This window comes from Ursus arctos, unplaced genomic scaffold (assembly GCF_023065955.2).
Source record: "Ursus arctos isolate Adak ecotype North America unplaced genomic scaffold, UrsArc2.0 scaffold_9, whole genome shotgun sequence".
Lineage (NCBI taxonomy): Eukaryota > Metazoa > Chordata > Mammalia > Carnivora > Ursidae > Ursus > Ursus arctos.
Window position 1 is genome coordinate 6,711,159 of NW_026623111.1, and position 22,053 is coordinate 6,733,211.

Consider the following 22,053-nt stretch of genomic DNA (forward strand, 5'->3'; position numbering starts at 1 on the left):
TTCTTTATCTTCTCTCCACCTTACTAAACATGCCACCATTCTCTTATTGCTCAATCAAAATATGTGAATTCATCCTTAATGCTTGCCTTTGATCCATACCCCTCAACTAAGCCATGCTGACTTATCCCTGTGTTATTGGTTGAATTGTGACGCCCCCTCAAATTCACATGCTGGAGTCCTAACTCCCAGTACCTCAGAATGTGACCCTATTTGGAAGTAAGGTCATTGCAGATATAATGAATTAAGATGAGGTCATACTGGGGTAGGGTAGGACCCTACCCCAATTTGCTTGGTGATCTTATAAAAAGGGGAAATTTGGACACAGGGCATTTTTATGGGCTGAACTGTGTACTCCCTCAAAATTCACAGGTTGAATCCTAACCCACAGTGCCTCAGAACGTGAGGTATTTTGGGACAGGTTCTTTACATAAGTAATCAAGTTAAAATGAGGTCATTAGGGTGGGCCTGGTCCAAAATGACTAGCATCCTTATAAAAAGGGGAGATGTGGACACAGAGGCATGCGTAAAGGGAAGACAATGTGAAGAGGCACGGGGTGGAGACAGGCACCTGCAAGCCAAGGAGTGGACCCTAGAACAGACCCATCCCTCACAGGCCCTGGAAGGAACTGACCCTGCCAGGACCCTGATCTCACACCTCTCGTCTCCAGGGCTGGGAGAGCATAAACTCCTGTTGTTTCCTTGTTTGGGCAGCCCCAGGAGGCTGACACACTGCCTTATCTCCAAAATACTTGTCACCACTTAGACCACCCAAGCCGGTGCAGCCACCAGCCCCCTCGTGGCGCCATGGCTCAGCTAGCTTACCAAGGAGTTGCGTGCTGGCAGTGGCTGGACATCAACGCTGACCCTTAGTGTCCGTGCATTTTGTGGCCGCCTGTCACCCTTCAGCTGCCCAGCATCAGGGGCCTCCTTCCCATCTGGGGGAGCTTCCTGCCCCACGGTCCTGGCAGGACACGCAGTCCACTCCTCACTACGCGGGTCCACGGCGCCAGACGCCTGCTCTCCCAGCATCCCCTGCAGCTAGAGAGCGGCCAGGTGACTCAGGCTCAGCCAATCAGAGGCTCGGACTCTGCGGGAGGCGGGGCTTGGACTCCTCCCACAGCGGAGGGAGCGCTGGCCCGACCCGGCCCGACTGGGTTTGCTGGCGGCTGCAGTGGGGGAGCCACGGTGTCCTGTGCCAGGCGAGCCCCAGCCGGCAGTGACGGCTCCTGGGCATGAGGTGGGGCGTCACCCAGGCTGGAGAGCTTCGGAGCCCGGCTCACCAGCCCTGCCAGCAATCCTGCTCGCTGCTCGCTATTTTGTCAACAACTCTTTTAGCTTCAATCAGACAAAATTGCTGTTGTTTCCAACTGCTGAAACTCTACCAAAACACGGAAATTATCCTAGTTCAGCCTCACGACAACCCTGGTGGCAGAAAGCCTCATTGACAGATGAGGGAGCGGAGAGCTGTCAACTTGCCCAAGGTCACGGTCACGTGGCTAACAGGTGGCGGAGGGGAGGGTTGTGTGAGCTCAGCCTCACTTCTGAGCACTAAAGGGCAACTCCTCTTTACGGGCTCTGAACTTCACACTCAAGGTGGCAATGTTAAGCAGCCATGTACAATGGGGCATTTATTGATATAAAAGTAAGTATCAATTAAGTCTTTGTTATGGTCTAGACACTCTGCTGGGCCCTGAAGTACAAGAGTGACAACCAAGAGGCACAGAACATAGTGGGAGGAAGAGTGTGATGAACTGCTAAGCCGGGGGGCGGGGGGTGCTGGAGGGGCCTCGGGAAGACAGGGGTATAGGGCCCCGAGGGCGACACCGAGCATTCACAGGGTCAAGACCCTCAGAGATGCTAGTGTAAGGAATGAGTACCCAGGACTGGACAGGCACCTCTCCTGCTGCCCAATTAAGCAGGAGCCACCCTCTGCCTCCCCACCCCCCACGCATACAAGTGACCTTGGTCTCTACTGCAATCCCGCACTGATCCAAACAATTACAGCCACCTTGCAAGGAGCCTTGCTAACACCCACTCTAGAGAGCCTCTCAGCACTACACCTGCAGCAGTGCCCAGTTTCCTAGAATCGATTTGCAGAAACTGGAAGGATGCTGTTGGGGAGGAAATTTTCTCTTCCTTTCCAGGCATTCGGGAGCCTGCTGAGAAAGGGGGTAGCTTTCATATCACACTCGGAGGTTTTGCTTTGGGCATCCCTGCAGAGATCTCATAGTTCAGTTTGGGGAAGCCGGAGGATGGATGCAAGGTCCTGCAGAGAGCTGGAGAAGGCGGGAAGACTTGCAGCAAAGCCCATGCCCCCTGCAGAGACACATTTCTCAACCGTCCTGAAAGCTGCTTTCAAAGTGATGGCTTTAATGACTAAATGTTTGTCTTCTCCAGGGACGAATACAGCAAAGACCTGGATGAAAGGCAGCATGAAGGCTTATGTGATAGTAGAAGCCAGGTGATGAAGGTGGTTCTGCTAATTCATTACACAAACATTCATTGAGTTGAGATCTGTGGACCAGATACATATGAACGCTGACTTGTACTGCATAGTACAGGACAGGTGCTTTACTAAGTGTTTGTGTTTTAAATTGAGCTTCTGCTTTGCATCAGTCATCATGTAATGATAAAAATAGGTAACCTACACATATTTACAACATGCCATGCAGTATCCTGAGAACTGGATGCATAGGAACTCATTCCATCCCCTCCACAACCCTATGAGATAGGTCCTGTGTTTTTTGTTACTTATTTATTTATTTATTTATTTATTATTTATTTGTTTGTTTATTTATTTATTTGACAGAGAGAGAAACAGCCAGCGAGAGAGGGAACACAAGCAGGGGCAGTGGGAGAGGAAGAAGCAGGCTCCCAGCAGAGCAGGGAGCCTCATGCGGGGCTTGATCCCAGAACCCTGGGATTATGCCCTGAGCCTAAGGCAGACACTTAATGACTGAGCCACTCAGGTGCCCCAGGTCCTGTTTTTTGACTTCTCTTTGGTCAGATGAAGAACCTTAGGGATGCAGCCGTAAGGGGCTTTTCCCAAGGTCACGACATCGACATGTGGGAGGGTCAGGACTCAAACCCAGGTAGTTGGACTCCAGAGCCCATCTCTTAATCACTACTCTATTCCAGCTCAGTATGGAAGACAAAGGTGATCATATCAGTACCTCCACTGCACAATGAGAGACTGGATTAGGGGAGAAGAGGGGACATAGGATGAACATGGTTGACTGCTAAGTACATATCAGACATCTGTACACCTCATCTTGTTTAACCCTGGCAGCCATCCTGTGAAGTTTCATTAAGAGCAGAATACTCTGGAGTTGAGAAATACATCTGAAAGCCATACAAAAGCTAGTGGAATTGCAGAGCCCCCCCATCCCCGGCACCCCTGTTCACAACGTCTGGGCTGTCCTCCTCTTCCTGGCCACACTGCCAGGCCACAGTTCTCAGTGCCTTGCATCTGGGTGCGGTCATATGGCTACTTCTCACCAAAGGACTATGAGCAGAAGTGACATGTGTCACCTCCACAGAGGGATTAAGAGTTAGTGTGCCTTCTCCTCACTCACTCACTCCCTTTCCTTATAGTCTGAGTATTCACAGCATAACCAGCAGAGACCTCGAAGCCCTAAGGAAAGGTGGAGCCACTCAGCTGAAGGAGCCTGGGTCCCTGAATGACTCCATGAAGCAGAGTGCCTCTGCTCATCTGCTCTCGATGGTGGCATGGACGAGACATGAACTTTCACCGTGTTAAGCCACTGACATTTAGGAGTTGAAGACAATCCGCCTGACTCCAAAGGCCTCACCATGACAATAACTATGCCACGAGTCTTTAAGAAAGAGGGAAGATTTCAGCAGAGTCATAAAGGGTAAGTAGGAGATATGAGCCTTCAGCTAGTTTCCTTTTCTGTTTTGGGAAACTTGTAAGACTCCATTTGAAAAAGTATTCTGCAATAAAATATAGTTTTAAGCTTACTTGCTAGCTAATCTCTAGGCCTGATTTGGGCCATCTCATTCATGGATTCCACATTGCCCTTTTCCATTGGGTCTCTTTCCAAGAGGCCCATTCGTGTCTTTCTTTCTGGCTCTGCACCCCTGCTTCCTAACCACCAGGGGCCCAGGACTCACAGTTATAACAGGGAGTGGAAGCGAGCGCAGTGATGGGCAGGAAGGAAGCTGAGAAAGGCTGTGGACACCAGGCCATGCCGTGCTCACCAGATCAGGGGAGCAAGAAGGGCAGGTGGGGGTAGGCTTGGGTGGGACGGTGTCAACAAGGGAACAGAATCCTCAAAGGCCCAGAGACTGGTCATAACTGGCCTTGACTGTCAGCCAGAGGCGTCTACACATAATCGTGGAGCGGCTGGAGGAACTGAGCGTGGAATCGGGAGTCTGGCGACGCAGTGTGTTTCAGTAAGTTAGACTGGAGGGGGCCAGCCCAGCCCAGAAGAGCCTGCGGCTGGCAAGGGAGGGTGAGTCGCAGAGAATTTTTTCATGAACTCATCCCAGAGTGTTTATATTATGGTGATACTGACTTAAGCCTAAGCTGCAAAGACATAAATAAGAGTTTACGTGGTTAAAGCTAAGCAGACGGCACGAAGAGCACTCCTGAGTCCTCTGTGACGTCCAGCCGGTGGCTCCGCCTCTGAGAGCAGGCTTCTGAGTGGTGAAGGGCCCCGGAATCCACTGGATCCGGCTCTGTCACCTCTCTGCTGGGCACCCTTGAGTAAGTGACTTAACCTCTCTGTGCCTCAGATCCCTGATCGGTTAAATCGTTTCCCTCCTTGAAGAGTTCCCCTGAGGGTTTAACACGAGAATGGATACGAAGCACAGAGCTGGGTCTACACGAAGCACACAGTCGGAATCAGAAGTGCGGGTGATGGCTGGTGGTGTTGAGACCATTATTTCTGATCTGTAAAATAAAGGGCCTGGATTTGTTTATTTCTCAGGCCTATGAATGCCATGAATAATTTACCACCAACTCCCCAGCCAACAACTCAGAGGCCACGCTTCTGGCAACAAATTGAAAGCACACAATTCCCGGCCAGGCAGACCAGCTTAGAACATCTCCAAATGACGGCAGGAAATTGCCAGACAACGGGAGGCAAAATACCTTGTAGCCTGCTTTACAATATTAATGTTCCTTACCGATTCACACGGAGCCTGTCATGAATTCACCTGAAAATATTCTGAGGAGGGCTATACAAACACACATAAATAGCACCTTTTGCATTGCATCATCGAGCAGGGCAGTGCCCATAACTCTTTCAGAGATTTGTAAGGACGGTCCACACCACTGAACACACCGGCAGAGTCAGGAAAACGGTATGACGTCCTTACAAAAGTGCCCACCGCCAAAACCAGGCTCCTTGAAATAAGGACCACACGAGGACAAAATTCCCCAAGCCCACAGTGCCGCCTGATGTCACCCAACTAGCAGAGGTCAGGCCTCCTGGGCAGAAAAAGTGAACGTATCTGGCCGGAGGCCGCTCTCCTCTGAAGGGTCTGCAGGCAAGGTCGGCTGTAGGCTGGTGTCGGGAACTTGGATTTCGGGAGGACTCCCACCATCCCCGGAAATCATAAAAATGGCTCACAGAGCCTGGACTATGCAGAGTCTGGTTTCTGCCAAACACCTGCTTTGTTCCTGGGAGTCGGAAGCTGTGTGTGTGTGGAGCAGAGGGTGCCTTGGGGACCAGCCCCTAATAAAAACCCTGACCTCAGTGTCTGGTGAGCTTCCCCAGTGGGCAGCCTTCCACATGTGTGGTCACACTCGTTGCTGGACGACTAATGAAGTGCCTTCACTGGGTGAGGACTCTGGAAGCTTGTTCCTGGCTTCTCCTGGACTTTGTCCGTGCGCCTTTTCCTGTGGCTGATTTGGCTTTGAATCTCTTCCCTGGAGTAAATCCCAGCCCTGCGTGGAGAGGAGTGAGTCCTGGCAGGCTGAGTCCTCCTAATGAATTATCAAGCCCGGGGGTGGTCCTGGGGACCTGACACAGCTCCCAGCCCTAAGGACAGCATCCGGGTCCTGTTCTGACTTGGCTTGATGTTTAGTCTGCACGTTCGTGGTGGCGTTTTTCTCCCCGCCGTGTGAGTCTCCTGGAGGAGTTCAGCGAACTGACTGGGTGAGAAAGAGGCTTCTGTACTTGAGACGCCAGCGTATATTCTGCTCCCACAGCTGGCTTCCAGAGTGAAAACTGAACCCGAAGAAAGAGGACGCATCCATTGCAAGCCATAGTCAGGCTAGTAAGACTTCCAGAGCTTTCTGGGTTCTCCCGCCAACCACTTTTGCAATGGGAGGGGTGGATCCTTTGAGTTTAATTATGTAGGAAATGAGAAAGAAAGTTTCATTTTCTATCTGGCCCCAGGCAGGAGCATGAGAGAGTGTGCACTCCCAAATATCTTTCTTATTCAAAGAAAATTAATCCTGGTCCTCTCTTCTGCTAGAACATTCTTTTGAGAGATTGCATAGCTGTGTTTGCAGGGAGTCAGTGCATTCACACGGACACATCTGTCAGCTACTCTGAAATAACACTTCCCACTCCTTCCTGTAGGTCCTCCAGTTGGCTGGAATAAACATGATGAGAGTTTTCATTATTGTTCAAATTGCTTATGGCTTCTAAAACTCAGTCTTGCGGCATCAGCGGCTCTCGTAGGGCCTCTGATCCAATCCAGGTTCAGGGTGATGGTTTTGAGCACAGGTTCTGGAATAATTTTTTTATAGAAATGGAATAAAACACCCGGCCTGCAGATAGGACCACTGGAAGGATTACATGAAGGCGTGTAGCCCCTCGCATGATGTCCGGCATGCAGGTGGCCCTCAGGAAATCGCAGTGTCTCTCTCCGATGGGTCGGAAACAGAATGTTTCTAGTTTTACTAGTGGGGTTTGCTCACACCGGTGTTGACACGCCCCTCCAAGTTTTCCGGACCGCATGTCTTGCTGGGCTAACCTATCCTCTGTCCCCTCTGTCTGGCTGCAGCAACCACTGTCCCCAGCCCTCGACACAGAGCTTCCACAAACCCTTGATGGGGCCGTGGTCCCTTCTCTATTAGGTTCAACAAAGGCATCTTCCCCAGAGAATCTTTACAAAACAGGAAAAGTCTGAGTCAAAGCGGCAGGCTTCTGAGCTCCAGTCACCTGGGGACCTGAGAGGATGGAGCAGCCCCGGGTGGCACCATGGTCTAGAACACACAGACACCAATAGCCCCAGGCCTGGAAAGTTCCCTCCTCCTGTCAGCCAGCAGCTCTGCCAGCCCCTATTCAATCCCAATCAAACCAAACCAATCAAACGAAACCATGACTCACAACTCCCAGTTTAAACAATGTGACAGTGTCTCACACTAGAGGAAAATCGGGAATCATCGAAGAGACCCACATCAGGTACATGGGACGGCCACATGACGCCGCAGCATACGCTAACCGAGATCCTGCCGATAGGGGATTTTCAAGAACATGGAAAAATGCTTACAATGTAAATATTAAGCCAAAAAAAAAAAATCTAAAACAGCAGATTTGGATGCTCTTTGGAAAACAGAGTAGATTTAGAAAAAGTCTTAAAAATGGCTTCTGGGCGGGGCTGAGCTTGTGACTGTCTTCTTCAGACAGAGGCTACCACCTGTGAGCGGAGCGGCCTTGGGCCAGCTCCTCAGTCCCCCTCCTTCAGGCCCCGTCGTTGGTGCAGTGGGATTATTATCTCAGTGTCTGGGTTTGAGCTGCTGCACAAATGAGAAATGCAGAAAGCAACTCATAGCAGTATTTTATTACAAAATTATTAAATTTGTGCTGTTTGCTTTTGCTAATAGAAGCCTGTTTGGCTTATAACTACTGAGACAAGGTGGGAGGGGAAAAAGAGAGAGAGAGAAGAAAGAAAAAAAAAACACAAAAGAGAATGACCTTAAGATTTACGAATCAGGGGCGCCTGGGTGGCTCAGTTGTTAAGCGTCTTCCTTCGGCTCAGGGCGTGATCCCAGGGTCCTGGGATTGAGCCCCGCATCGGGCTCCCTGCTCAGCGGGAAGCCTGCTTCTTCCTCTCCCACTCCCCCTGCTTGTGTTCCCTCTCTTGCTGTCTCTCTCTCTCTGTCAAGTAAAAAAATAAATAAATAAATAAATCTAAAAAAAAAAAAAAAGATTTACAAATCAAAGGCAGTCTTGTTCCACGCTGAAATTAACCAGTGATACCCGCTTCATCAAAATTAATTGCCAGTTGTTCCTGTAATGACAAGATGCACAGGTTTCTCCTGTAACCTCAGCTGTCTCCTGCCAAGATGCTGAGCCCCACTGCACCCCCGTCAGCCCGTCCAGCACCCATGTCTTTGACATGATCCATGCTCATCACGCCCTTCCAGGTTCCCCGAGAGCAGGCCTAGGGCCACACGGAGGTGCCCTGCCCCATGTCTCTGCTTCCCTTCCAGTGCCGCGTCTCCCAGAACAGTCACTAAAACAGCAGCACGGGGTGGAATTAATTGAAGGACCAGAACTTGCTTCCGGGTGCTCTGTCTGCTGGTTCACTAGAATCATTCCTCTGACTGGCATCTAATGTTTTTGCAGCTAATTGGGGCAGCTCTGCTCTTGCAGAGAGATGATTTTTTTCTTTATCCCGCTTGTTTACCTGCCCTTAGGGGAGAGGGAAAGGATGAAATATACCATTTCTGCTGGGAACTCATGGGGAGTCAAATTAAGTGTTCTGCTGAAGCCCTTGGCTTAAACACAGGAGCCCCCCCCATCCACCAGGCTTGCGTTCCAAGACGCCCAGCGGATGCCTGTAATCGCACACAGTACTGAACCCTAGAGCTGTTATGTTTTTTCTTACCATCTACGTACCCATACCTATGATGAAGTTTAACTTCTGTTTCAAGCACGGTAAGAGATTAACAATAACAGTAACGAGGTAGGACAATTATAACAATACACGGTAATTAAAGTTATGTGAATGCAGCCTCGCTCTCTCTCAAAATGCCTTACTGTACTGTACTCGCATTTCTCTTTCTTGTGTCGACGTGAGATGGTAAAAGGCCTGGGTGAGGAGATGAGGTGTGGGGAGCGACAGGGGCACTGTGACGTAGCGTCAGGCCCCTCCTGACCTTCGAAGATATGTCGGGAGGAAGATATCTGCTTCCAGGACATGCTGATCGAGGGCAACTGACAGCACAGAAAGTGGGACCATGGATAAGGGGGGGGCTACTGTACTGACACCAGGGGGGTCAAACTCTGTCTCCTGTCCCAAGAGAAGGCCAAACGTCAACAACTCAAATCAATGGAATGGTGAGTAATTAGTTATAAAAGCCAAACCATTCAATCAAGTCCTAATTGACAAGGCGTGGGAGTGGGGTAGTTAAGAGCCCAAAGTTCTCGTTTACGTTCTTCCTTTCTCACTCCTTCTTGCTCTCATTTACTAATTCATTTAACAAACGTCTCTGAGTACTTTTATGTTGAGAACATACATGTGTAAGGACATACATCACATGTATACAGTTGGATAATTAAGAATTTGGCTGGCCTTTGTCCTTGTGCTTGGAAAATAGCCTCTAAATGCTTGGGATTTCCTGAGTGACAGGAGTGTCTTTGTTTTTCGCGGTGGGTCTGATCAGCCCCCACCTGGAAATTTATGCAAATGAGATAACTCAGGTGAGGGCCTGACCCCATCGGAAAGACCAATGAGGCTTGGGGCTTCACACCAGGTGATATCAGCCCTACCTCCAAGAAGGGAAGGGGGTCTGGGGATTGAGTCAATCAGTCATGCCTACGTAAGGAAACCCTAGTAATGACTCTGGACCCAGAGGCTTGGGTGTGTGTCCATGGGGGACAGTACTCTGTGCGTCCTGTTACACATCCATCCACTGGGGGGGTCATGCATCCTACCTCTGCAGAGAAAAGACCAGAAGCTTAGTGTTTCAAACCCCCAGACCTCACCCTACATGTCTCCTCTTTGTATCCTTTTGCTATAATAAAACTGTAGTTGTTACAGCTGTCCCGAGCACTGTGCGCTGTTCCAGCAACTTATCAAAACAGAGAGTAGTGAGAACTCCCCAGTTTGCAAGAAGTATGGGACGGCTCTGGGATCGTCGAGCTTACAGCTGGTATCTGACGTGAGGGCAGTCTTTAGAGAACTGTGCTCTTAACTTCGAACTTGGCCTACCTCTGGGAAGTCGGCATCTGAAGTCATCCACAAACCTTTGCACCAGCAGCTCCCCTGCGCACCGGGGAAAGACAACGACCGAGATTATGTGGAATGACACTCAGCCCTGTAGAATCCTGTCTGCTGTGCTTTTGCTATTCCTCCAAGCACTTGCCTGAACTATAGGCCAGGGATGAGCAAATGGGTGCCAGGTGTTCACTCTGCGTCCTTGGAATCTGCCTTTAAGTGTCCCTCCTGCCCACCTTCCCGTCTGTTCTCCCAGCCCCAGCAGTCCCTGTTTGCTTTCTCATTTCCACTGTTAACCATGGTTCCTAGCCAACACACTCATTTAGCTCAACATGGGTCCTTCTTGGCGACTCTCTTAATGTCCACCCCAGTGGTCATCCAGTTCGAGGCTGGCCACGCTCTCAGGCCCCTTGCATGTGCCTGTGGGCTCATCCTGTTGGCCCCCCTCTCCACCAGATGCTCCTGGTTTGGCTGCCCCTGAGCCCCATGCCCTTTGGTTCCACCCTCCTCTTTGTGGGACCTCTTGGGACTAGAGCCTGGGCTCTATAATGTCCATTCAGGCTCAAACCTTGCATTTCTTTAAATACTGCTTCCAGAACCTTCTGTAGGCTCTCAGGACAGTACCCATGAGCAAGAGGAATGTGGACTCATGCTGTGGGTTGACCTCACCCAAGACACAGCAGCTCTGCCTTCCCAAGTATGGGCAACCACCTTGGCTCCCAGCAACAACCCCAGGAACCCAGAAACCCTCATCCTGCCTCTGACACCCCCATTCAGCCTTCAGTGGGCTCTCGGGTGGAAGCCAGACACTGGGCGCTCTCAGGCACCAAGGGGAAATCTCCCACCACAACTCTGGCAGCCCCAGACCATTGTAGCGGTACTAATGAAACAGGCCTCAAGCAAGCAGTGTTCTCCTGCTAAAGGTCAAGGCTTAAAATGGCACAAATCTGAGGCCATTTGCCAGGTTTCAGATGGGCATCTTCAGCCTGCATGCATGACTGCTTGAAAATTTCAGGCATCACGTTACATTTGCTTGGCGTGTAAATTAGCCCTGGATTATGCACAGCCTTTTACAAAGGGATCAGAACAGTTTAGATAGGTAGGTAGATGATAGATAGATGATAGCTAGCTAGCTAGATAGATAGATAAGACAGATAGGAGACAGATAAGTAGAGAACAAAGAGAAGTGGATGGATGGATGGATGGATGGATGGATGGATGGATGGATAGATGGACAGATACAACAATGCCAATTAGAATTAGTCATTGGAAAGAGAAAAGACAAAGGCCTAGACATGTAGCAATAAATGGACACAAGAAAAAAATATCAAGAAACATAACATCTGCGGGAAAATTCACCACTCACGGGTTAATTGTTCATAGAGGCAGCCAGCTCTCTGAGGTCCTAATGATCCCAGCATCTACAGGAGCCTCACTCCTTTCCTAGAACCTCAAGCACAGAGGTTAGCAAACAATGGCCCAGTTGGCTAAATCTGGCCCTCTGCCTGTTTCGGTGAATAAAGTTTTACTGGAACACAGCCTTGCCCATTCATTTATTTATGGTCTCATGCTGCTTTCACTACAGAGACAGAACTGAGTAGTTGGGACAAAGACCTTGCAGCCTGCTGAGCCAAAAGTCTGCACAAGCTCCAGCAGATCAGCCTGGTGGAGCGGAAAGAAGATAAAGTTTAGAAGGAGACAGACCAGAGTTCACGTCCCCGACTGTGTGAATGGGGCCAAGGCAGCACTGGGATTTTTACGCAAATTTTGGCAATTTGGTTGAGGGTGAGGAAGTCCAGGGGACTTGTCTTGGAACTGCATTTACACATAAAGAACTTTTAAAAAATCTTAAATGTGTACATTTCCTCATTGCTCAGCAGATATTCATTATAAAGGTTGACTGCATGCCAGACCCTTTGCTAGGGTGAAGACTACGTCTCCACGGGGCTTAAATTCTAAATTAAAGGGAAGGATAGGCAAGAAGCAAATAAATATATCATATTTCGGGCAGGGTGAAATACTACAAAGAGAAATAAATGAGAGTCGGGGCTAGAGAAGGATGGAGAAGTGCCGTTTCGGATGGGCCGGTCGGGGAAGACATCTCTGAGAAGGGGACATTTGAACAGAGGCCGGAAGTCAGCAAAGGAGAGAACATAGGGCTATGTGGGGAAAAGCATTCTAGCAAAGGGAACGGCAGATGCAGAGGTGCTGAGTACCAAGGTGCATGTGTGTTTGAGGCTCAACAGTGGGGGCTGCGGGGCGTGTGGATGAGCAGAGGAAGCGAGCGAAACGTGCCAGCAGGGAGGGCACAGTGTTCACAGGCACCAGAGCCCTGGGCGTGTAGGCCGCAGCCTTCTGGGGTGGCTGTTAGGTGTGCTGGGTGGTTCTGGAAGGTTGCAAGCTCGGGCACATATGCTCTGCCTCGGTTTATGAAGGATCCCTCTGGGGGTTGAGAATAAATCGTAGGAGCCACTGTGGAAACAGGAAAACAAATCAGAAGACCCCGCAGTGGGCCAAGCTAGATTGTCTTGAAGGGCAGCTGCTGGGGGAGTCAGTCATGGCGATCGACACGCCGCCACAGCACGGAAACTCTGAGGCCTCAGTGGCTGAAGACAGGAAAGACTTCTGTGTAGCTTATCTAAGTGCCAGACGGCTCTCTGCCATCCTGTACCTATGCCATCTGGGGGAAGAAAGAACTGAGGAACCTTCTGGAATGTCTTCCAGGGCTAGGCCTCAGGTGGCTTATATTCACTTCTGCTCATATCTCACTGTCCAAAGCTGGCCAAGGACCCTCATGGATGCATAAGGCACATGGGCGTTCTCTTCCAAATGGGACATGGACACGATGTACATTCATCGAGAGGGACTGTTTTGAGGGGAAACCAATGGGAATTTAGGGAGTGGGAGGGTTAAAGGGCTCCCCAACCTCCCCCAGGAACTTGGATACATTAACCTTCCTCGGCCTCAGTTTCCTCATCTATGAAAGGGGAGTTAGTTAGGGCGCCCTTGCAGGATTGTAACGAGAATGAATTCTGACACCCTGCAAAATGTCCCTAACACGGACAGGCATAGTCAGTGCTCATGGGTGGGAATCGTTTCCATTGTCAGCATTCCAGAAGGTTTCCAATATCTGGGGGGAGAGAAGCAGCGAGCATTTGTGCGGCTGTGGCTGGGCAGCGGCCAGAGCCAAGGTCTGATACCATGTGTGTTATTCAAGTCGTGGAATTCTGCCTTCCCCGGTGGTAAACAGCCATGGCCTGCAGTCCCTCTGAGCTCCCCCTGACCACCACCTGCACTCCAATTGTCCCACCACTGAGGAGACAAAGTGGGTTGGCAGCCCTGTGTCATTGCTAAGCCAGTGTCCCTTCATGTGGGCCAGTGTCCCCATTGGGACTTATTTGCATCAGCGCCCCCCGCGGCAGGCTCTGTCTGCCATCTCTGCGGGCAGACCCCCCCCCAACATCTGCATCTCATGCAAGAGAGGATCACTTTCTCCTTTCACAACGCCAGAGCCCTGATGAAGATGGGCTCCCACACAAAATATACCCCTAGGCGTGGGCCCTTCCCGCTCGCATTAAGTCACACTCCCTGGGGTCTCTGTCCTCCTCATTCTGGGCTCTTGGACCCTGAGGCTGCCCACTCACTCCTCCCCATGCCCACTGCAAAAGGCAGAGAGTGTCAAGTGATCCATGGACATGGGCTGAGCTCCTCCACCAGACCTCCTTTGTTCCAATGGCCACTCATCAGGGGTTTGTCACTGGTCCCCTGCAGAAGTGCTTGTGTCCAGGGCCTAGGGTCTCCTGGTTGGGGTGGTTCCCATCCTGGGAGGGCCTCCCAGCCTCAGCCCTGCTCTGGCGGTCAAAGGCTGGGCAGTGCTAGCTTGTGCTCCTGTTCCAGCCCCTGCATCCCTCCTTGGGCTGGCCCTGGCCCCCTTCCCAGCCTCCTCCCCATCCACCCCTGAGAGCCTGCCGTCCAGCACCCCAGCTCGTCACCTTTCCCAGAAAGCCCTGTACTCTCCCTCAAGCTGTGGCTTGGCCCCCTGCCATCCCCAGATAGAATAATGTCCTTCCCTGGCCCTGGGTTCATATCTCTGTGCAGCACATCTTGTCACTGCTGCTGGTTTTGAGGACAAGGACATGTGTCCTTTCACCTAGCCACCCCCAAGACCTAACGACATGACACAGGCAAGGTGAACGTGGTGCTGGGGGATTTACTGCCTACCTTCTCTGCATTTGAGTAGCAACATGATGGAGACATGAAATGTTAGGTAGGACCTGTGGCCCACCTTCGGACAGAACACAAAAGGGGATTCCTGACCCCAAGACCCTGTGAGAAGGGGGAGGGGAGGGCTTGGAGGCTGGCCTGGCCAATACGAAAGCAGCCCCTTACTTCTCTTCTGGTTCTCGCTGGTCGGGTGTAGAGCCCCCTCTGAGGAAAGCCCCTGGGAAGTAGGGGTCAAGGGCAGGATTCAGGTACTTGTGGTCCTTAGTGGTGACACCACCCCAATACCATCAGAACTGGTCCCCAAAACTCCAGAGTTGCCATAAGTAAAGCCCACACAGCCATTCAGGTGGCAGGTGTCACAGGTAAACAGCCCACTGGGCTCCTTGTGGGTCCTCTTGGCCTTCCCCATAATCCTCCTTTGCCTTAGTTTACCAGCCCGAGGCTCCCCCATTGCTGGACTTCTAGGGACTGGTGGACAGTGAAGGGGTCAAAAACAGCCTGGGTCTCAGATTCAGATGGATTTGAGTGCGAATCCCAGCTCTGCCACCTCCTAGCTGTGTGACCTTGGGCAAGTTGCTTAAACTCTAAGCCTCTGTTCCCATGACGTGGGTATGAAACGTCAGTAACTAACTGCTATGGACTGAATGGTAATCTCCCCAAATTCATATGTTGAAGCTCTAACCCGCAGCGTGAATGTGTCTGGAGCTGGAGCTTTGGGGAGGTGATCAGGGTCGGATGAAGCCCTAAGGAGGGGGCCTTCATGGTGGGGTTAGTGCCTTTATTAGAAGAGACATCAGAGAGCTTGCTTGCTTCCTGTCTCTGCCACATGGGGGCACAGCGAGAAGGTGGCCATCTGGGAGCCAGGAGGAGGGCTCTCACCAGGAATCAACCGTGCCAGCACCCTTACCGAAGAGCTCCAACCTCCATACCCACAAGAAATAGATGTCCGTTGTTGGAGCTTCCCAGTCTGTGATGGCTTGTTACGGCAGCCTGAGCAGACGGATACGCTTGTACATCTAGGAGACGTCTACACTGCTGCAGAGACGACGGGCTGGTGACCAACTCTGTTCCCCCTTGATGGTGGAGAGTAGAGCTTGGGAGGCAGTTAGGGGTGACCCTTCCCAGCCCCCGGTATCTAGGCAGGCTGGGCACTGCATTCAGGGCTCTCTTGGCCCCTCTAAAATGTATATAATGAGCCACGGTCCGCAAAGCCTGAGGACACCAGGCTGAAAATGCCTCACCCTGTCACAATGACTGAACAGCTCGCTGGGCATGCACAAAAGCAAAGCCACAACATTCCAAACAAGGCATCTCATGGTGGGAATCTGGTTGGCACAGAAAAGGACCTGATTAAAAACGTGTCCAACGAACAAGAAACCCTAAGTTTTTATGTAAAACTGGACACTGGCAATGCCCGAAAAGATGAGCCCTGAAGCCAGACTGGCCAGGGTCGTACTCTGGCACCCACTTATTGTGGGCCATGGGCAAGCCAAGTCAGTTAACAGTATGCCTCAGTTTCCTCATCTATAAAATGGGATAATGATGGAACACACCTCATAGGGTCGTCATGGGGATGCACGGTGCAAATGCATGGAAAGTGCTTGAAGGAAGGGCTGGCACCTAACATGTGACCTTTTCGTGTGTGTTGTTACTGAGGTTGTCATAAAATGTATTATGAATATTATGGAATGGGAAAGTCACCCTGACCATGTGTAGATCTTCAGAAATCTCCTCCTCTACTGACTTAGAAGGACGGTTTATCAAACCTTCTCCACTCAGCTCATCATCTCTCCCATTAAATACCTCCAAGGTCTGGACCCTTCTGTTCTTCCCGCTGACAATGAAGTTGTTTTTTTTCTAAAAGACAAGTCATATCTCCCCTCCCTCATGAACCTGTCATGGCTCCCCAGTGCCCATAGACTAAATCTCAATCTGTGGGTTAAGATTTGAGGTCCTTTGCTCCTGGCTCCCCCCTGCTTTTCCACCTCTTGTTCCATCCCATCCCCCGATCTGCCCTGCCTACCAGCACATCGCACCTCTACTAACTATTCCCAACATGTCAGCATGTCGGCATGGCCAGGCCTTTGGATATGCGTCAGCTCTCTGCCTCCCCCCTGATGCCCATGGAAATCCTACCCACCTCTCATGACTCAGCTCAGACGCCATGTTGCCTTCCCTGATTCCCAACATTAAACACCTGGGAGGCCCTCAGTAAATATTTGTTAAATGAGACTTCTGGTTTCTAGTCCAGCATGTAAAAATCTTGGAAGTTGCTACTCTGCCCTAACAAGGAAAAAGCTGAATGAACTGAAAAATCAACAACTCTCAGATCAATCAGAGAGATGAGGTCATAGGGCAAACCATTTCCCTGAAAATTGAAGAGAGAGACAGGCAGATGCAGAGAATCAGAACGTACCAGAGCAAAAACCCACAGCAGAAACTTCTGCAGGAGGCAGTGCTAGGGTAGGAAAACCCACACTGGGACTGACGAATTGCTGGAGGCCCCATGTGGACGTGGCTCAGAGTTACAAACTCCAGGGGTTTGGAGCCCTGCAAAGCCCCTGCAACATAATTTTGTGAGTTTTACCACCATGAGCTCGACGAGATCCTCCCAGTGAACACCCAAGACAAATCCCCTCACATTTCCAGCAGGGGCGAGGAAAAGAACCATCCTGAAATACAACAAAGCATGCTGTTCTTTGCAAGGCCTACCCCCAGGAGAAGTAATTTTACCCGAGCTTAACCTACCTACTGGAATTTTATCAAAACCTAACCCTACCTGGGTAAAGGGAAATACCCAACTCCAGCTTCCTCTAGCTATCCACAGGGGTCAAAAGAAATACCAGTCTTCAGCCCCCTCCAGCCATTCTATCCCACCTAAGGAGGGAGTGAGCAGGACCTGAGAGGCACTGGTGAAGTTCATGGTCCAGGGTTACCAGCTGACCAAAAGACGGAGACCTTATCATAAGACCGGAGCATGTTTCTTCTCCCTCCATGCCTTATATTACTAAAGCTCTGTTTGCTGCAGTTCCTTTCGCCCAGTACATCATTCCATCTTTCAAAAAAATTACAAGACATACTAAAAGGTAAAAATCAGTTTGAAGAGAGTAAGCAAGCATCAGAGCCAGAGTCAGATACAACAGGAATGTTGGACTTATCAGACCAGGAATTTTTTTAATTGGTTCATATGTTCAAGGCTAAACTGGAAAAGTAGACAGCATGAAAGAACAGATGAACAATGTAAGCACAGAGATGGCTATTCTATGAAAGAACCAAAAAGAAATGGTAGAGATCAAAAACACTGTATCAGAAGGGGCACCTGGGTGGCTCAGTCGGTTAAGCGTCTGACTCTTGGTTTTGCCTCAGGTCATGATCTCAGGGTCATGAGATCAAGCCCTGCATCAGGCTTCACACTCAGTGCAGAGTCTGCTTGTCCCTGTTCCCCCCCTCATAAATAAATAAAATCTTTTAAAAAAAACAAAAAAAACACTATAACAGAAATTAAAAAATGGACCAAAAAACAAAGAGAAAAAAGACTGAAAAAAAAAAACAGAACAGAATATGCAAGAACTGTGGGAGAACTATAAAAGGTATAATATACACACGGTGGGAACACCCAGAAGAAGGGGCAGAGGTGGGAAAAGAGGAAATATTTGAGGCAATAATGATGGAGAATTTCCTCAAATTAATGTCAGACACTAAATAAACCACAGATCCAGGAAGCTCAGAAAACACCCAACAGTATAAATGCTAAAAAAAAAAAAAACAAACTTAAACTCAGGCATATCATATTCAAACTTAGAAAATTAAAGGAAAAAAAAAACCTCTCAAAAGAAGCCAGGTGAAAACGTGCCTACAGTGGACAAAAGATAAAAATCACACCCACCTTCTCAGAAACCGTGAAAGGAGAGAGTGAATAAACTGCTCCAGATGCTGAGAGAAAAAACCGACCCACCAACCTAGAATTCTGTCCGCCGCAAAATTACCCTTTGAAAGTGAATGAGAAGTCGAGACTTTTTCCAGAGAAACGCTGAGGGAATTTGTTGCCAGGAGATCTGCCTTAAAAAACATCAAAAGTAGTGTGTCAGGGAGAAGGAACCTGATATTGCTCGGAAACTCAGAATTCCATAAAGAGAAGAGCATAGGAGAATGAATAAGGAAAAGGGAAAGGGAAACTTTTTTCTTACTTCTGAAAAGATGTATTTATGTACTTGAGGACGGGAGGGGCAGAGGGAGAGGGAGAGAGAATCTCAAGGAGACTCCATTCAGAGCACAGAGCCTGATGCAGGGCTGGAGCTCACGATCCAGAGACCACAACCTGAGCCAAAACCAAGAGTCAGATGCTTAACCAACTGAGCCATCCAGGTACCGCTTTTTTCTTATTCTTAATTAATCTAACAGGTAACAGTTTGTTCAAGATAGAAACAAGAGCAGTGTATTTGATTACCTATATAATAGGCTTATGTGCAAGTGAAATGAATGACACACGGGTGTGGAGGAATTAGAAATATTTTGTTATTTGTTATTGCGCTAACATTATCAGTGAAGTAAGGTAGTATTATTTGTAAGTAGCCTTGGATTAGTTGAAAATGTATATCATAAACTCTTTGACAACCACTAAAGAAAGTTAAAAAAAAAGAGGCACATCGATATGCTAGGAAAAGAGAAAATGGAACCATGTAAAATGCACAAAAGGCAGAAGAAGTGTGGAAGACAGCAATAGGAACAAAGGAAAAGGGCAACAGGGGTGCCTGGGGGGCACAGCGGTTAAGCGTCTGCCTTCGGCTCAGGGCGTGATCCTGGCGTTCTGGGATCGAGCCCCACATCAGGCTCCTCTGCTATGAGCCTGCTTCTTCCTCTCCCACTCCCCCTGCTTGTGTTCCCTCTCTCGCTGGCTGTCTCTCTCTCTGTCAAATAAATAAATAAAATCTTTAAAAAAAAAAAAAAGAAAAGAAAAAGGGCAACAAATAGAAAACAGGAACAGATACATAGATATTAATCCAACTCTGTCAATGATCTCCTTAAGTGTCAATGGACTAAATATGGCAATTAAAAGACAGATTGTGAAAGTGGGTCAAAAAACAAGGCCGAGCTATGTGTTGTCTACAAGAAACTCACTTAAACATAAAGACACATACAGATTAAAAGTACAGGGAAGGAGAATCAAAGGACATGAATGAATCAAAGGAAAGCAGTAATAACTATATTAATTTCAGACAGGAGATACTTGGCAGGGAGAGTTAACAGGGAAAAAGAGGGGCATTGCAAACTGATAAAGGGACCAATACTCCAAGAAAATATAACAAGGCTTAATGTGTATGTGCCTAATAACAGAGCATGAAAATACATAAAGCAAAAGCTGATAGAACTGTAGGGAAAAAGAGACGAATCATTATTATAGTCAGAAACTGAAACACCCCTCTGACAGAAATGGACAGATCCAGCAGGCAGAAAGTCAGTGAGGACATAATTGAACTCAACAACTCAACCATCAACCAACTGGATACAATGGACATCTATAGTCTACTTTATCCAACAACAGAATATACATTCTTCTCAGGCTCACACAGACATTCAACAAGATAGACCGCATCCTGGGCCATAAAACAGACTTTATCAAATTTAAGAGAATATAAATCATACACTGTGTGGTCTCAGTACATAATAGAATTAAAATAGAAATCACTAACAGAATATAGCCGGAAAATCCCAAAATACTTGAAGATTAAACAACATCGCTCCTAATAACACATGGATCAAAGAAGAAATCTCAAGAGAAATTTTAAAATGACTCAATTTAAATGAGAATGAAAATATAACTCATCATAATTTGTGGGATGCAGCAAAAGTAGTGCTTAGAAGGAAATGTATAGCATTGAATGAATATATTAGAAAAGATCAAAGACTTAAAATCAATAATTTTCCGTCATAGGAGACTAGAAAAAGAAGAGCAAATTAAATTCAAAGTAAGCATTATACTGGAAGTCCTAGCTAATGCAATGGAAAACAAAGAGGAAATAAAAGATGTACATATTGAGAAAGAAGAAATAAAACTGTCTTTGTTCACAGATGACATAGTCATCTATGTAGAAAATTTTAAAGAATTGACCAAAAAAATTCCTAGAACTTTTTCACTAAGAAATGATTGTTGTAGCACAGTTGCAAGATAACAAGATTAATATATAAAAGTCAATCACTTTCCTATAGACCAGCAATGAAAAAATAGAGTTTTAAATTAAAAATATTACCATTTACATTAGCACTAAAGAAAATGAAACATTTAGGTATAAAGCTAATGAGTTATGTGGATAGCAACAGACTGATTCTAAATCTTATATGGAGAAACAAAAGACCCAGAATAGCCAACTCAATGTTGAAGGAGAACAAAGATGGAGGACCGATGCCATCCTACTTCCACTTTCGACAAAGCTACAGTAATCAAGACAGCGTGGTATTGGTGCAAGAACAGACAAATAGGTCAATAGAACAGAACAGGGAGTCCAGAAATAGACCCACATTAATATAGGGAACTGATCTTTGCAAAAGAGCAAAGGCAACACAATAAAGATGGTCTTTTCAACAAATGGTACTGGAACAGTACACACACACGCACACGCACACGCACACACACACACACACACAGAATCCAGACACAGACTTTATACCCTTCATAAAAATTAACTCAAAATGGGTCACAGACATAAATGTAAAACACAGAACTATAAAACTCCTAAAAAACAACATAGAAGAAAATCTAGATGACCTTGGGTATGGTTGTGACTTTCTAGAGACAACACCAAAGGCACAATCCATGAAAGGAATCATTGACGAGCTGGACTTCAATAAAATTAAAAACTTCTGCTCTGGGAAAGATGATGTCAAGAGAATGAGAAGACAAAGCACAGCCTGGGAGAAAATGTTTGCAAAAGACACACCTGATATAGAACTGTTGTCCAAAATACGCAAAGAACCCTTAAAACTCAACCATGATGCCAGAAACAATCCAACAAAAGAATGGGCAAAAGATCAGAACAGACATCTCACCAAGAAGATATGTGAACATATGAAAAGATATTCCTCTCTTTTTAAAAAACAGAAGAAAAGGTATTCAACATCCTATGTCATTAGGGAATTACAATTAAAGCAATGAGATATCAGGACACACCTAAGAACGTCCCAAATCCAAAGCACTAAGGACACCAAATGCCGGTGAGAACGGGGAGCGATGGGAACTTCCATCCATTGCTGCTGGGACTGCAAAACAGTGCGGCTGCTTAGGAAGACGGTTTGTCAGTTTCTTAGACAACTAAACATACTCTTCCCATGCAATTCAGCGATCGTGCTCCTTGGTATTTTTACCCAAGTGAATTGAAAACTTCTGTCCACACAAAAGCCTGCACATGGATGTTTATAGCAACTTGATTCATAGTTGTCAAAACTTAGATGCAATCAAGAAGTCCTTCCACAGATGAGTAGTTCAAGACACCGGTCCATCCAGACAATGGAATATTATTCAGCGTTAAAAAACAAATGAGCTTTTGAGCCATGTACAGACATGGAGGAAGGAAGCTTAAGTGCATAATACTGAGTGAAACAAGCCACATATGTATGATTCCCACTGATGACATTCTGGAAAAGCAAAACTATGAAGACAGTAAAAAAGATGAGTGGTTGCCAGGGGTTAGT

At 48.0% G+C, this 22,053-nt stretch overlaps 1 protein-coding gene across 23 annotated transcripts in view; it reads right to left on the minus strand.

Annotated features, from left to right (window-relative positions):
- SLC2A9 (solute carrier family 2 member 9) overlaps window positions 1-22,053 on the minus strand; it is a 255,791-nt gene that overhangs the window by 191,113 nt on the left and 42,625 nt on the right. For 2 of the 23 annotated variants that reach the window (XR_007187921.2, XM_044389726.3), the window contains exon 1: window positions 823-7,743. The exons of 18 other annotated variants lie outside the window; for them this stretch is intronic. Coding sequence is in view for 2 of the 5 variants with exons in the window: in XM_044389726.3 (XP_044245661.2) it covers window positions 823-1,029 (207 nt within the window). In the remaining 3 variants the exon portion in view is untranslated. Of the gene's footprint in view, window positions 1-822; window positions 7,744-7,895; window positions 8,079-22,053 lie in introns of those variants that run through there. 3 more of the 23 variants (XM_026514408.4, XM_057309913.1, XM_044389723.3) reach the window with 2 other exon arrangements.